Genomic DNA, 15,103 nt, shown 5'->3' on the forward strand with positions numbered 1-15,103 from the left:
AAACTACCCATGTCCTTTCTTTATTTCTAGTCTTGCCAAACCACGCCAAGCTTCTCATAAAAGCATGAAAGCATTTGTCACAGCTTTAGCCAGATTTTTTTTTAATTTTTAAATTGATTTATTTTAATTGAAGGCTAATTTGCTGTTGTTGTTCAGGATCTCAGTCTTGTCTGACTGCTTGTGACCCCATGGACTGTAGCACTCCAGGTTTCCCTGTCCTTTACCATCTCCCAGAGCTTGCTGAAACTCATATCCACTGAGTTGATGATGCCATCAGCCTGATCAATTGTACAGTGGTAAAGAGTCCACCTGCCAGTGCAGGAGACATGGGTTCCATCCCTTGGTCGGGAAGATCCTCTGGAGAAGGGAATGGCAACCCACTCTAGTATTCTTGCCTGGAGAATTCCATGGACAGAGGAGCCTGGCGGGCTATAGGCCACAGGGTCACAAAGAGTCAGACATGACTGAACATAGAACACCAGCACAAAGAACCTACTGCTTGGAAAGGCTTGCAAAAGGCATCCACACTGGATAAGCAGGAGATAGCTGAGGGTCTCCAGAAAATCAGAAATTTTTGATTATAGTTCTGTTTGACCCTCAGTAGCAATATGACTGTGGGAAAATTTGGTATCTTCTCTGAGCTTATTTCCCCATGTATAAAATGAGGGAGTTTAGGGAATCTCTTAAGAGTTCTGGTGGCTTTAACATTTAATGGAATGCTTTTGCTTTGTTGCTCTATCTCCACCGGGTGAGATATAGGTAGATTATATGCAATTCAAGGGTTTTTCTGGCTTTGTTGTTCTGTGAACATATTCTAGATTAGAAAGAGGGGTAATTTAAAATTTTCCTTTTTTGTTTTGGGGCCCTCTTGTTCCTCAAACAAAATTTGATAAATCAACTTTATGCCAGGTATTATTCCCAGACATCTGTCTAAGATTTCTACTGGTTTTTCTCTACTGCTGGGTTCAGTTCAGTCGCTCAGTCGTGTCCAGCTCTTTGTGACCCCATGAACCACATCACTCCAGGCCTCCCTGTCCATCACCAACTCTCAGAGTTTACTCAGACTCATGTTCATCGAGTCAGTGATGCCATCCAGCCATCTCATCCTCTGTCGTCCCCTTCTCCTCCTGCCCCCAATCCCTCCCAGCATCAGGGTCTTTTCCAATGAGTCAACTCTTCGTATGAGGTGGCCAAAGTATTGGAGTTTCAGCTTTAGCATCAGTCCTTCCAATGAACACCCAGGACTGATCTCCTTTAGAATGGACTGGTTGGATCTCCTTGCAGTCCAAGGGACTCTCAAGAGTCTTCTCCAACACCACAGTTCAAAAACATCAATTCTTTGGTGCTCAGCTTTCTTCACAGTCCAACTCTCACATCCATACATGACCACTGGAAAAACCATAGCCTGGACTAGATGGACCTTTGTTATCAAAGTAATGTCTTTGCTTTTTCATATGCTATCTAGGTTGGTCATAACTTTCCTTCCAAGGAGTAAGCATCTTTTAATTTCATGGCTGCAATCACCATCTGTGGTGATTTTGGAGCCCCCAAAAATAAAGTCTCTGACTGTTTCCACTTTTTCCCCATCTATTTCCCATGAAGTGATGGGACCAGATGCCATGATGTTAGTTTTATGAATGTTGAGCTTTAAGCCAACTTTTTCACTCTCCTCTTTCATTTTCATCAAGAGGCTTTTTAGTTCTTCTTCACTTTCTGCCATAAGGGTGGTGTCATCTGCCTTCTGTCATCTGTCACCTGCCTGGTCATATCTGAGGTTATTGATATTTCTCCCTGCAATCGTGATTCCAGCTTGTGCTTCTTCCAGCCCAGCGTTTCTCATGATGGATTCTGCATAGAAGTTAAATAAGCAGGGTGACAATATACAGCCTTGACGTACTCCTTTTCCTATTTGGAACCAGTCTGTTGTTCCATGTCCAGTTCTAACTGTTTCTTCCTGACCTGCATATAATTTCTCAAGAGGCAGGTCAGGTGGTCTGGTATTCCCATCTCTTTCAGAATTTTCCACAGTTTATTGTGATCCACACAGTCAAAGGCTTTGGCATAGTCAATAAAGCAGAAATAGATAGGGATGGACCATATGTTTGCTAAAGCTCATGCCAAAGTACTTGCTGGTTTGGGAGGTACAAAGCCATTTAACTGGCCCAATCTACTGATTGACATTTTCTCAAATTAAAGTGTTTAGACATGTAAATATTTGCTATTAATAACTATTATTTTGTGTCTTGTTTTCTTTCACTGCCTCAGACTCTCTCCAAAGCATGCTCCAGATATTCCTGATGACAGCACCGACAACATCACTATCTTCACCAGAATCTTGGATCGTCTTCTGGATGGCTATGACAATCGGCTGCGACCTGGGCTTGGAGGTCAGTTATTGTTTTAAGATCTTCTTGGGTATTTTCTTCTAAGAAGAGTCTAAAGGTACCTTTAATAGTGTTTTGATTAATGAGGTTAGTATCAAGTTGAGTTTCTTCCCTCTGAGTACTGGAAATGTGTCCTAATCCTTCATTTCAGTGGTTAGTCTCTCTGGTGTGGTTTTGGAAGGTTCTGAATTTCACTTAGGTAAATGCATATAGGGTGTTAAACCACATTTGGCCACACCCATTTCTGGTAATAAAATAGCAATCCCTGCCTGGATGGCAGATGTATCTCAGGAACAGCTGGGAAACATGTCTTTGTTCTAAAAACCCTGATCACACATCAGCCTGATATTCTGAAGAGGAGAAATCTGATGGCTAGATGGGATCTCATAAGGAAGTAAACATATTACAATACTTCATGGGCCATATTGAAAGGGCAAGTATTCAGATGTATATATATTTAAATTTTTCCTGAATCATTTGAAAATTAGATGCAGATATTATAACCCTTTATCCATAAATACTTTAGTGTGTACTTTCTCAGAACATAGAAGTTATTTTATAAAATTATAATGAAATTATAAATTCAAAAAATATAACCTGACATAATACTATTTTCTGATCTGTAGTCCATATTCAACTTTTGCCAAATCATCTACATTTATTATATGACAGTATTATAAGAAATCTCTTTCCTTCTCTTTAGTTAATTAGGCAACTATCAGCATGAACAGATGGATTCTTTTTTTAGTCAATGAATTGTAATCCATTAATATTATTATTTGTTATTATCTATTTTGATTAGAATTATTGCTCCTAATTTCCCATATTTGCTTAGTGAGAGCCTCTTCAAGCTGACTTTTGATGTATTTTCATTTTTGAGCACTTTTTGGCTCTATCACATCAGATCAGATCAGTCGCTCAGTCGTGTCTGACTCTTTGCGACCCCATGAATCGCAGCACGCCAGGCCTCCCTGTCCATCACCAACTCCCAGAGTTCACTGAGACTCACGTCCATCGAGTCAGTGATGCCATCCAGCCATCTCATCCTCTGTCGTCCCCTTCTCCTCCTGCCCCCAATCCCTCCCAGCATCAGAGTCTTTTCCAATGAGTCAACTCTTCGCATGAGGTGGCCAAAGTACTGGAGTTTCAGCTTTAGCATCACTCCTTCCAAAGAAATCCCAGGGCTGATCTCCTTCAGAATGGACTGGTTGGATCTCCTTGCAGTCCAAGGGACTCTCAAGAGTCTTCTCCAACACCACAGTTCAAAAGCATCAATTCTTCGGCGCTCAGCCTTCTTCACAGTCCAACTCTCACATCCATACATGACACAGGAAAAACCATAGTCTTGACTAGATGAACCTTTGTTGGCAAAGTAATATCTCTGCTTTTGAATATGCTATCTAAGTTGGTCATAACTTTCCTTCCAAGGAGTAAGCGTCTTTTAATTTCATGGCCGCAGTCACCATCTGTAGTGATTTTGGAGCCCAGAAAAATAAAGTCTGACACTGTTTCCACTGTTTCCCCATCTATTTCCCCATGAAGTGATGGGACCGGATGCCATGATCTTCATTTTCTGAATGTTGAGCTTTAAGCCAATTTTTTCACTCTCCACTTTCACTTTCATCAAGAGGCTTTTTAGTTCCTCTTCACTTTCTGCCATAAGGGTGGTGTCATCTGCCTATCTGAGGTTATTGATATTTCTCCCGGCAATCTTGATTCCAGCTTGTGTTTCTTCCAGTCCAGCTTTCTCATGATGGATTCTGCATAGAAGTTAAATAAGCAGGGTGACAATATACAGCCTTGACGAACTCCTTTTCCTATTTGGAACCAGTCTGTTGTTCCATGTCCATTTCTAACTGTTGCTTCCTGACCTGCATACAGATTTCTCAAGAGGCAGGTCAGGTGGTCTGGTATTCCCATCTCTTTCAGAATTTTCCACAGTTTATTGTGATCCACACAGTCAAAGGTTCTATAGCATAACCATATTCCATACTTAACTTGTACTCTCCCTTATTCAGCCTTACAGTCAATCATTTTTTCCAAGAAGAAATGGGATCTTTCTGTGTGGGAAATTATATTTAAAATCTAACTTCTATGTGCCAAGTATTTTCATTGCTATTGTGTTTCTTTGTTTCTAACATCTTTCAGCAGACAGAATTGAGAAAATAGAAAATAATATATATGTATATATACATACACACACATATATATACACACACCCATATATATGCATATTTATACATATAAAGGTAGGAGCTTCCCTTTTAGCTCAGTCAGTAAAGAATCTGCCTGCAATGCAGGAGACCCATGTTCGATTCCTGGGTTGGGAAGATCCCCTGAAGGGCGAAATGGCAACCCGCTCCAATATTGTTGCCTGGAGAATCCATGGACAGAGGAGCCTGGCAGTCTACAGTGCATGGTGTCACAAGTCAGACACGACTTAGTGACTAAACCACCACATATAGACACAATGTAGACATATATATGTATGTGCATGTGTAATGGGTTTATACTGATACCACTAATTCCAGTCTAAGTATTACTCATTGACTTACTAATTTGCTTAATTATACAATATACATAAAATAGTGTTGAAATCACTATACCTATACCACTGTAATAAATACACTTATTAAGTAAAGTTAAAGATAAATTTTCATGGTCTTTTTTTGGGTGTTGTTTGTTTTAGATGAAGGCTATATGGCTCTTGCTTTGGTATAAATAATAGATCGGAGCAGGGCAGTATTGGAGGAAGAAAAGGCTAGTCACAAATTGATTTGTTATCCAGAAGGAAGGTTGTGATTGTGGGGATGTAAGAATTTGGTGACTGATTAAATTATGGGATTAGGGAAAAAAGGAGGAGAAAATGATAGCAGACAAAATTCCCCTGTGAAGCTGTCAGGTTTTAGAATTTTTTCTGGAAGTTTTTGATTACTAATTCAACTTCAGTACTAGTGATCAGTCTATTCAGATTGTCAATTTCTTCCTGATTCAGTCTTGTAAGATTGTATGTTCCTAGAAATTTATGCTTTTCCTATGAGATGTCTAATTACTTGGTATATGACTGTTTCATAGTATTCTGTTATGATTTTTGTGTCTTTGAGATGTAATGTGCAATTTCTACCCTTTCATTTCTAGCTTTGTTCAATTGAGTCCTTTCTCTATTTTTCTTAATGAGCCTAATTAAAGGCATATCAATTTTATTTTTTTAAAATAACAGCTCTGTGTACGAGACAGCAAAAGAGACACTGATGTATAGAACAGTCTTATGGACTCTGTGGGAGAGGGAGAGGGTGGGAAGATTTGGGAGAATGGCATTGAAACATGTAAAATATCATGTATGAAAAGAGTTGCCAGTCCAGGTTCGATGCACGATACTGGATGCTTGGGGCTGGTGCACTGGGACGACCCAGAGGGATGGAATGGGGAGGGAGGAGGAGGAGGGTTCAGGATGGGGAACACATGTATACCTGTGGCGGATTCATTTTGATATTTGGCAAATCTAATACAGTTATGTAAAGTTTAAAAATAAAATAAATAAAAAAAAAATAAAATAAAATAACAGCTCTTGGTTTCATTGATCTTTTCTTTTTGGTCTCCCTTTAATTTATTTCCATTCTGATCTTTATTATTTCTTTCCTTTTGCTGACTTTGGCTTTATTCTTCCTTTTATAATTACTTTCTGTGGTAGGTTGCATTGTTTATTTGATATTTTTCTTCTTTCTTGAGGTAGGCCTGTATTGCTATAAGTTTCCCTCTTAGAACTGCTTTTGGTATGTTCCATGGATTTTGGAGTGATTTGTTTTTATTTTTACTTTTATCAAAGTATTTTCTCATTTCCTCTTTGATTTCTCTATTGACTGATCAGTTTTTTAGTAGCATGTTGTTTAGTGTCTACATGTTTGTGTTTTCCACATTTTTTTTTCTGTATTTGATTTCTAGTTTCATACCATTGTGGCCAGAAAAAAATACTTGATATAGTTTCTATCCTCTTACATTTGTTGAGACTTATTTTGTGGCATGTTATCTGTCCTGGTAATGTTCCCATTAATTGAAATAATATTCTGCTATTTTTAGATGGAAAGTCCTATATATATCTAAGTCCAGCTGGATTAATATGTCATTTAAGGTAACTGTTTCCTTATTGATTTTCTGTCTGTATGATCAGTCCATTGATGTAAATAGGGCGTTACTGTTATTGTATTATTGTCAATTTCTCCCTTTATATCTCTTAATATTTGGTTTATATATTTCAGTTCAGTTCAGTTCAGTCACTCAGTTGTGTCTGACTCTTTGCGACCCCATGAATTGCAGCACGCCAGGCCTCCCTGTCCATCACCAATTCTGCTTCTATATTAGGTGAATATATGTTAGCAAATATTACATTCTCTTTTTTAGTGACATCTTTATCATTATATTTTGCCCTTATTTGTGTTTTGTTATAGACTTTATTTTAAATCTACTTTGTCTAATATTAGTATTGTTACCCTAGATTTCTTTTTGTCTCCATTTGTATGCAATATAATTCTGTGTTCTCTTACTTTAAGTCTCTATTTGTCTTCTCTTATAGGGCAGCAAATAGATGGGTCTTGCCTTTATGTCCAGTTGGCCACTCTATGTCTTTGATTGGAGCGTTTAGTCCATTGACATTTAAAGTGTATATGTATATATGTACTTATTGCTATTTTGTTACTTATGTTCTGGTTGTTTCTGTAGTCCTTCTCTGTTCTTCTTATTTTAGTGTATTTTCTTGCAGTTTGTTGATTTTCTTTAGTGATTTGTTTATGTCCCTTTCTTTCTAGTTTTTGAGAATCTATAGGTTTTTAATTTGTGGTTACAGTGGAGTTTATATATGTTGACTTATATCTACATATTTTAAATTGATAATCATTTAAGTTCAAACACATTCTGAAAATCTATATTTTTTACTTCCTGCCGTATTATATGCTTTTGATGTTATATTTTACATCTTCATATTTTTCACTTAACTGTTTTTTTGTAATTATACTCAAGTTTACAACTTTTGGCTTTTAATCTTCATACTAGCTTATTTAAATGGTTGATCAATAACCTTTACTATGTATTTGCCTTTAGTGTTGTGATTTTCTGTCCTGTAAATTCTTACTTCTTGTAGCTTTACCTTTCCCACTTAAAGAATACCTTTTAACATTTCTTTTAATGTCAGTTTTTCTTTTAGAAGTTTAAATACATCATACCACTGCCTTCTGGTCTATAAAATTTCGGCAGAAAAATCAGCTGATAGCCTTATGGAGATTCAGTTGTATGTGACTCTTTGTTTTCCTCTTGCTGCCTTTAAAATTCTGTTTTTATATTCAACTTTTGCCATTTTGATTATGATATGTCTTTTGTGTGTGTTGGGTCCTTATTGTTTGGGACTCTGTGCATCCTTTACCTGGATATTTGTTTCGTCTTCAGGTTAAAGAAATTTTCAGTCATAATTTCACTAAATACATTTTTTCTTCTGGGAACCCTATAATGTACATGTTAGTATGCTTGATGTTGTCCCAGAGATGCCTTAAGCAATCCTCATTATTTTTTTTTTCTTTTTGCTGTTCTGGTTAGGTGATTTCCAATATTCTACCTACAAGGTCAATTATGCTTTCTTCTGCATCAGCTAATCTGCTGTTAATTCCTTCTAGTGTGTTTTTTCCTTTCAGTTATTGTATTTTTCAGCTCTGATTGGTTCTTTTTTATATTTTCTGGTCTTTGTTGAAATTCTCACTCAAGTTCAGTTAGCATTCTTATTACTATTGGTTTGAATTGGATCAGATAAATTATTTATCTCTGTTTCATTAGGGTTTTTTCAGGGGTTTTATTTTATTCTTTCATTTGAAACATACTCCACTATCTTATTTTGTTTAACTTTCTCTGTTTGTCTCTATGAAATTAGGTAAAATAGTTTCCAATCCTGGTCTTGAGTATGTATCCTTGTGTGGGAACATCCTTTGTAGTCTGTGTATGATCAGTGGCTTTGGTGTGAAAGGTGGGCATGTGGTGGCCACAGGTTGCATCTTCTCTTGGTGTGCTCTATCAGCTACAGTCTCTGTGGAAGGTAAGGCTGGATTTGGAGTGCCTGGAGCCAGAGCTGGATTTGAACTGGGGATCGTCCTAGGCTCAATAGTGGGAGTGGGGCTAGGACTCAAGAGGCTGGAGCATGAACTCTGAGAGAGTTGGGCTTCTCCCAAATGTGATAGTCTCTGTCTTTATTGAGGGTATGGCCAGGATATGAGGACTTAAGCCTGCACTTCTGAATTCATTCCACTTGTTCCGCAGTGTGTGCACCTTGGTTAGAGGCTTGGTTGAGCTAGGAAGTGTTGTAGCTCCACTACTGAGCTGCCTCCACTTCTTTCCAAGTGTGTTCATACATGTGTGTGTAGGGAGTGGTGGTCTCTGCCAAGGCCAGAGGCAGTCAAGAACTGAACTGTCTCTGTTCCCTCACTGGTGCCCACATGTGTACACACACATGCACATACACACACACACACCTGGCAATGGATGTCTACCTTACCCAGAGGCAGGATTGAGGCCTCAGCTGGCTCTGTTTCCTCTAGGCACGCATGTTCATAGGCAGTGACCATCTCTGCCTTAGCGAGGAGCAGTGCTGAAACAGGATGGGTTGGAGCAGGAGCCTGGTTCAGTTTGGGGTGTGTGCTGGGGCAGTCCTGGCTGGTCAACCAGAGAACAATTCAGTTTTCAGCTGATATGTCTGTGCTAGAACTGGGAGCAAGCAAGTTGGTTGCATGTGCTCCTCACAAGTGGAGTCTTGGGTTTCCTACAGTCCTCTAATAAGCCACGTTGTTCACCAAACCAGCTAAGTGGGCTCTTTTTCCATGTTAGTCCTCAGGGTTGAGGTGCCTAATATGTGGCTTGAACCACTTGCTCTCCAGGGAGAATCCTCAAGCCTGTGATTCCCCCCTGCTCTTTGGGGTCACCCATTGAGGGTGCAGGACCCAACCAACTTGCTTCTTTTCCCTATGTACCAGACTTGAGTATAGTTCTTTCTTTACAGCCTTGCTTGTAGAAGAGCCATTCTTCTAGTCTTGAACTCATTCTATGTGAGAGTTGCTCTATATGTAGTTATAGTTTTGATACATATCTGAGGGGAGCTGAGTTCGGGGTCTTCCTACTCCACCATCTTGATCCCCTAGAAAATCCATTTTTAAACTCAACTTTACAATAATAGCTCTTGTAATAGCTTGTGTTTCTATAAATAAGTATCTTTTATAGTCTTTTAATGGATCTGAGACCTACCTGTTACCACAGATTAGCTACTAGTATAGCACCTTCCTGCTCTACCTCTTCTCTCGACCATTTTTTTCCTGGGATCCTATTAGTATGGAGAAGTAGATAGCTACCAACCAGTGTAAAGAAGGCATGGGGCTTGATAGTTGGAATATATCCAAGGTCAGGACTGCAGAGATTTAATTCATTGTCTGACTTTTGCACCAGTTTATTACATAACATCCAAAAAGTGCCTTGTCTTATAGCACAGCATTTTTCAAACTTACCACTTGAAAAAAAAAAACTAATTAAAATAATACATAAATCATTTAAAGTTCACTTTTAAATAACCAGAACAATGTTTCCATTGTCATGGTGGTTATTTAGTACCTCCGGACAGTCACCACTGTCTCTGAAAACATGACAGGATGGAATAACTACAGGAGGTATTTAGGGAAGAACTTGGAGTATCGAGATATTCTTCTTTATGCCCCTCTAATGAGGGTATATAGACTTAGTTAGCATTAATTAAATAGTCAAGCCCTGGAGAGATTTCCCAATGGGATTTTTTGTCAGACCTTTCTTGCTTTTCTCTCACTGGAATCCTTTGGCTTTAGCTACAAATAGTCAGCAATGTGGAAGCCTTCACACGGAAATAGTGCTAGCTACAGACTGGGCGATAACGTGGTCCTATGCTTTGTCTCTTTTGTTTTTCCGCTTCCCTAGCAAGTTACTTGAAGGCAGAAACCATGTCCTGTTAATTGCTCCCTTCCCCTGGAGTGCTCAGCACAGAGCTTTGCCCATAGAAGAGGTATAGGAAAACCGTGATGGGATATAATTGACAGGTTCTCCTTGTGATGCCTTACACCTTGATTTTTGTCTCTGCTTTCTTTTCTGCTGATTCATATCTTTTGGTTTGGCACAAAGTTATTATACAAATAATTATTTTCTTCTGTGGCATCAACTTCTTATTCTGCCTCATTTGCCAAGAGTTGTAAACCAGCTTCTAGTACCTGACCCCTTGTTGCTTTCTGTCTTGAACACTTCATCATTTCACTGTGTGAACTGTGGAGGAAGACCTGATTTTCACTAGTTCCTATTCACTGTGCTCAACTTTCTTTAAGAGCTCTGTATACAATTGTGATCTCTCACTGCTTTTGTCTGATCTCGTTTGTCCTAGTGTCTTTCATTTGAATATCATCTTTTGATTTCATAACTCTTTTGCCTTCTTTCTCTTCTTTTAGTCATTAATCTCTTTGTTCCCTGCCTTGAGTGCTTAGCACTCATAATAGAGGCCTAAGTCTTAGTCTAGCAGAAATACCATCAGCAGTTTAGGAGCCCAGCAATGGCTTTATTCATATTATGTCCTTAGTCTAGCATGCACTCATAACTCTACCATTTAGGGTCTTGTTCTTTCTTCACAATCTAAATACCCTTTCCAGCGTGCAGTCTTCAGGCCTAGGCTAGGAGACCTAAATTTACAATTTTATTTTGGCTCATTCTAGATGAGTGACATTAGAAAAGTCACTTGACCTCTCTAAACCATCACGTCATACCTTTGGCTACAAAATAAAGGTAACCAGCACACATTATAGGAAACTTGACTCCTTCTAAATCCAATCCAGTAACAAATTCTGCCATCAAAACACCCCAAAATTTAACCAGTTCCCATCACCTCTATAGCTACCAGCTTGGTGTGAACCACCCTTATCTCTCACCTGAATTATTATATTGGCTTCCTTTTGTTTGTATGGCACCTGCTCAATGAGGCCTTTTTGGCAATTGTATTTAAAATTTTACATCCAAATTTCAGCTTTATTTTCCCTATAGCATCTATTGCATTACCATAGTTTACAAGTATTTTATCTGCTTCCCCCACCCTCGAATATAAGTTTTAGGAGTGTGGGGATTTTTTGACCCTGATTTGTTGCTAAATTGCCAGTTTCTGCTTAGTCCATAGTAAGTCCTCAGTATTTGCTTAATGAATGAATATTTGCCTTCCAGGTTTATTGTGAGAATCAAGTGAAATAAGATATACAAAAGTATTTTTATAAAATCTAACACCATAAATATATTATCATTTTTATTGTTTCCGTCAGTTGGAATTGACCACTGCTTATCTAAACCTCATGTCTTTAGTAGGATCTCTGTAGCATTTACTTCTTTGCCTTTGGCAAGGGGTTAGTTAGTTAGGTGCTTGTATCATGATTTTTTTTTTTTTTTTTGCATGGTATAATATTTTTGTGATTTACTCCTGTTTGTCTGTCTGGAAAAAGCAAGGGCCCAGTGTCTCAAACTCAGGCTGGAATTCTTGGTGTTAAAGCTAGGTGGTGAATGATTAACTTGCAGGCTGAAGAATGTGCAGATGAGAAATATCTGAAAGAAAATACTCAGAAGTGAAATTGGAAGTGAGAGCCCAAGTAGACAATCCAACTGGTGTAGAGACTATGCCAAGAGTAATAAACCAGTTACCAGGCAACAGGATGGAAATCATAAGAGGAGTGCAAGAAAAGTTGATTTGCTGGGTGAGAAAAGAAAGAAAAGTAGAATATACAACTTGGAGAGTTTTCTGAGGCATTGTTGCAAAACTACATAGATATATTACCTTTGGCCTTGCCTATGAGAGCTAGTCACAGTTTTGAGCTGGTTTAGACACCACCTTTCTGTAACCCTTGCCATAGGTGGAATAAGACCACTGTTTCACCGGGGACACTAAGTGGAAGGCTTGAACAGCCTTTGAAACATTCTGAAGGTAGGAGACATACCACTGTGATGGCTTTTTTGGATCTAATCTCCTGAACCAGGTATCAGAGTGGGCCAAGGTATTGTGTGTTCAACAACTCTTTAAAAAAAAAAAAATACTCCACTTTTCTGGATTATCCCAACTGATTCCCAAGAAAGAGATAGAATCTACAGAAAATAATGAAGTGTGGAAATGTCTATAAGCCAGCTGTAGAGTCAGAAGGCAACTAGATTGATGATTACTATAATCTTGAAAGACACAGGAGGAGTTAATGGTCATCTGGCTTTGAGTACTGAGCTGAAATTCAGGCTGGTAATTCATATCTGTTGAAAGGAGGATCAAGTGTCATCTTGTTTCCTCTCAAAGTCCAGTATTGGTCAATACACTTTGGTCAATATGCTCTTCATCCTAATCCCTAGTCCAGGAGACGTAATGAAGTTTCTTTTGGGAAACCTTGTTTGTTCAGAGAATGATCACCTACCAGAATGCCCCACTCATGGTAGTCGTTGAGAGGAAAGTTACTGTTTTTATGGAAAGGGGTATTTTGCCTGGAAGAGTGCAGCAATGTAACTTGATCTGTGGCAATACCACTGGGACATATAAAAAGTGTTGAAATTTTCAAAGACCCAGCTAATATACTCAAAACTCAGAGGGGAGTGTGGACAGAAATCAGGTAATTTGGTTGTCCATGGAGGTAGAAGAGAACTTTGGCAAACAGGCTAAGAGTAAGCAGCAATGGGTGATGTCTTAACCCATTGGAATAAAAAATTAAATCCAATAATTCTCACAGGATATTGAGGGTTAGATAAGGTTGCAATAATCTCTCAGGTCACATCGGTGCCATAGATAGTGATATAACATAAGGTGATTTTTCTGATTTGGGGACACCAAAAGTCCCTCCCTGAGAGCCCTACTAGTTGTTATAAATGAGATTTGACTTGATAGAATGACATTGTGAGTGAAATGCCTAGATATAGGCTTCCTCTTTTAGAATTTACATTGTTTAGCAGTTTTGCATACTGTGTTTCCAGGTACTGTCTCTTATATAAACCTGAATATTCAGGTGATTCCACTGTGCATTGCTATGCATCGTCTGCACGCTAGACTACTTTAAATAGACATGAAGGGTTAAAACCAAATTTTCTATGACTGCATAACAATCTGTCGCATCATCTTCAACATTCCAGGAGAGGCTGTCATGGAGATTGTTAGTGGAGAAAACTGAAAATTAAACCATCCATCAACAGTATTGATCAAACCCAAGAATTGCTGAGTGTATTTAATTGAATGTGGATGGAAAGCTCTCAGTTCAGAATTACTGACACCTTGTTCAACATCATGCAGAAACTGTGAAAGATAAAATGTGACTCAGAAATTCCATCTCAGCACTAACAGATATGTGTTCTGGTTGGCCCAGAGAAAATGCTGACATGAGTAGTTAAAAATAATTTAAATCAGGTATCCAAGGGAATTTGAGTTTGGAATGACAGACAGGAAGCTGTTCAAATATATTGTTGTATCTAGAAGCACTTAGTATGGCATTTATCAAGACTAGAAAACAGCTGGGGTGTTACACAGATTGTTATCAGCATACTCCTCTTGGTGAAGATCTACTGGGAAGACTGTCTTCCAATATCACTTTTCCTCATGCATAAGATGGCAAGTGCATTGAGGTCCAATTTGGTTAAGGACAGTTAGTTTACTGTGAGGTTTCTATAGGAAATGAGATTCCTGCAGTGTTGGCAGAAGTGGAGTTACCTGTGTATTAAGCATGGAGCCACCTACCAGGGAGGTACAAGGATATTGAACCCTGAGTCATAGATTGGGATATAGATCATTGGGGAGACTCTTGGTTTTGAGAGTGAAGAAGTATATTTGCTTGGCAGAAAGTTGAACTTAGGATGCCAGAATTACTGCTAAGTCTTATTTATGATGAGAATGGCAAAGTGAAAGGTAAGAAAAGTCAGGAAGCAGGTTTTCTGCCTTCAAATATTTTAACACCTCTTTTTAATGTTATATTGGTCTAGAATCCTTTGCAGTAGGATAATAGGCAGAGCTGGCCTAGCATGGGAACTTTAACAGCAGAAGCTCAAAGTGAAGTAGAGCCAAATATGTCTTCCAGTCCTGCAGCCAGAAAAGGCCAGGACCAATAATAAATATAGGCATCAAATGACAAATAATAGCAGTCTCCCAGCATTATTATTGTTTTATTTTGTCATTTCCTCATCCTCTAATGGGGATGGCTATCATCAGTGTCTACTAGGAGGTAGCCTTAGATCAGCTGGGGATCAGGGACAAGGTTTAGTCAAGGAAGTTGGTGTCCCTGAGTCTCCCATTGATTTTGTTGCTGTGTTCAATCACTAAGTTGTGTCCAACTCTGAAACCCCATAGGCTGCAGCATGCCAGGCTTCCCTGTCCTTCACTATCTCCAGGAATTTACTCATATTCATGTACTTTGAGTCAGTGGCCTCCTTGTCCTCCTTTGAGTCAGTGGCCCACTTCTCCTGCCCTCAATCTTTCCCAGCCTCAAGGTCTTTTTCAGTGAGTCAGTTCTTTGCATCAGGTGGCCAAAGTATTAGAGCTTCAGGTTCAGCATCAGTCCTTCCAATGAATATTCAGGACTGATTTCCTTTAGGATGGACCGGTTTGATCTCCTTGCAGTCCAAGGGACTCTCAAGAGTCTTCTCCAACACCACAGTTGAAAAGCATCAATTATTCGGTGCTCAGCTTTCTT

General features: G+C 38.8%; 1 protein-coding gene across 3 annotated transcripts in view; it reads left to right on the forward strand.

The window, feature by feature from the left end:
- Window positions 1–15,103, forward strand: part of GABRA3 (gamma-aminobutyric acid type A receptor subunit alpha3) — a 237,585-nt gene that overhangs the window by 110,595 nt on the left and 111,887 nt on the right. For all 3 annotated transcript variants that reach the window (XM_006059662.4, XM_044936782.2, XM_044936781.2), the window contains exon 3: window positions 2,266–2,387. In XM_006059662.4, coding sequence (XP_006059724.1) covers window positions 2,266–2,387 — 122 coding nt within the window. The remainder of the gene's footprint in view (window positions 1–2,265; window positions 2,388–15,103) is intronic.

Source organism: Bubalus bubalis, chromosome X (genome assembly GCF_019923935.1).
Source record: "Bubalus bubalis isolate 160015118507 breed Murrah chromosome X, NDDB_SH_1, whole genome shotgun sequence".
Classification (NCBI taxonomy): Eukaryota; Metazoa; Chordata; class Mammalia; order Artiodactyla; family Bovidae; genus Bubalus; species Bubalus bubalis.